At 37.3% G+C, this 1,024-nt stretch overlaps 1 protein-coding gene across 1 annotated transcript; it reads right to left on the reverse strand.

Annotated features, from left to right (window-relative positions):
* Positions 1-7: 7 nt before the first annotated feature.
* Positions 8-1,024, reverse strand: LOC108229750 (the record flags this gene model as incomplete). The annotated part of the gene is given in 3 exon segments (XM_025003587.2): positions 8-274; positions 568-800; positions 982-1,024. Coding segments are annotated over 3 exon segments (480 nt in total), but the record flags the coding sequence as incomplete, so codon positions are not given.

Here is a 1,024-nt window from a genome sequence, read left to right on the forward strand (position 1 = left end):
AAAGGAATAAACACTTTATAGGTGTTATGGTACACAGGTAGTGAACATCACTAACTTATACAAAGAATTGTTATATTGCACACATTATACAATACCCTGCTGCATTCTTGAAACGGTAATGCTTGCGGTTTCCATCCACTGAAACTGCAAGCATATCTGGGGTACAAGCTTGACATTTGAAGGGATCCTTCCTTAACATTTTATCTAACTCATGTCTTACGGCTTCCCACTCGAAAAAACTTTTCAGGAAGCTGTCAGCCGAGATCTTTCCTGTCTAATGTAAAATGAGAGACAAATTTAAAAAATAAAACGTATACAAGGACATAGGTGTCCAAATCCCAGGCATCAAGGATAGGTGTTCTTCAAGTTCTAGGTGTGTCCTTTGCAAAAAACATCTCATTCAATCAATTTTGATGTTACCAGGACTTCCGATGATCTGAATGCTGAATAAATGAGGTGATATTGATTCAAGTGTATGTAACCAGTGACATCAAAATGTTGAAGAACATAACCACTCAAAAATGGAGTCAGACAGCCCTTCTGGGATATGTATGTTAAAGTACTCACACGGTCAAAGCGGACGGTTCGTTGGTCCAACATTTTTAGAAATGCTTGACAGGAGAGACCTAGTGCTGCCATCTTCATTTCTTCAAATGTAAAAAGCACATCAGTTGCATATAGAGTGGAAAAGTGAAGGGTAGCTGGCCAGTAATCAGTTAAATTTAGGTCATGTACTCCACATGTCCAACTAGCCTCACATCCCTCACAGCCCAGCTCTGGCATGCTGAGATCATAACGACCTAAAACACCAAAAAAAGTGTAAAAGTTGTAATACTTGGTTATTGTAATGTCAGGTTGACATTGTGTCACAAACAATTTCTTGTAGTCTGCAACAAACTTACTAAATACTTAAATTTTGCTAACATTGATTTTTAATTATATTTTGGTTTTGATTCATGAAAAAAATAAAGTTATTCATACCATTGATTGTGACCACAGTGACTGCCTTTCCTGGTTTGATCCT

The sequence above is a fragment of the Kryptolebias marmoratus genome, linkage group LG12 (assembly GCF_001649575.2).
Source record: "Kryptolebias marmoratus isolate JLee-2015 linkage group LG12, ASM164957v2, whole genome shotgun sequence".
In the NCBI taxonomy this organism is placed as follows: domain Eukaryota; kingdom Metazoa; phylum Chordata; class Actinopteri; order Cyprinodontiformes; family Rivulidae; genus Kryptolebias; species Kryptolebias marmoratus.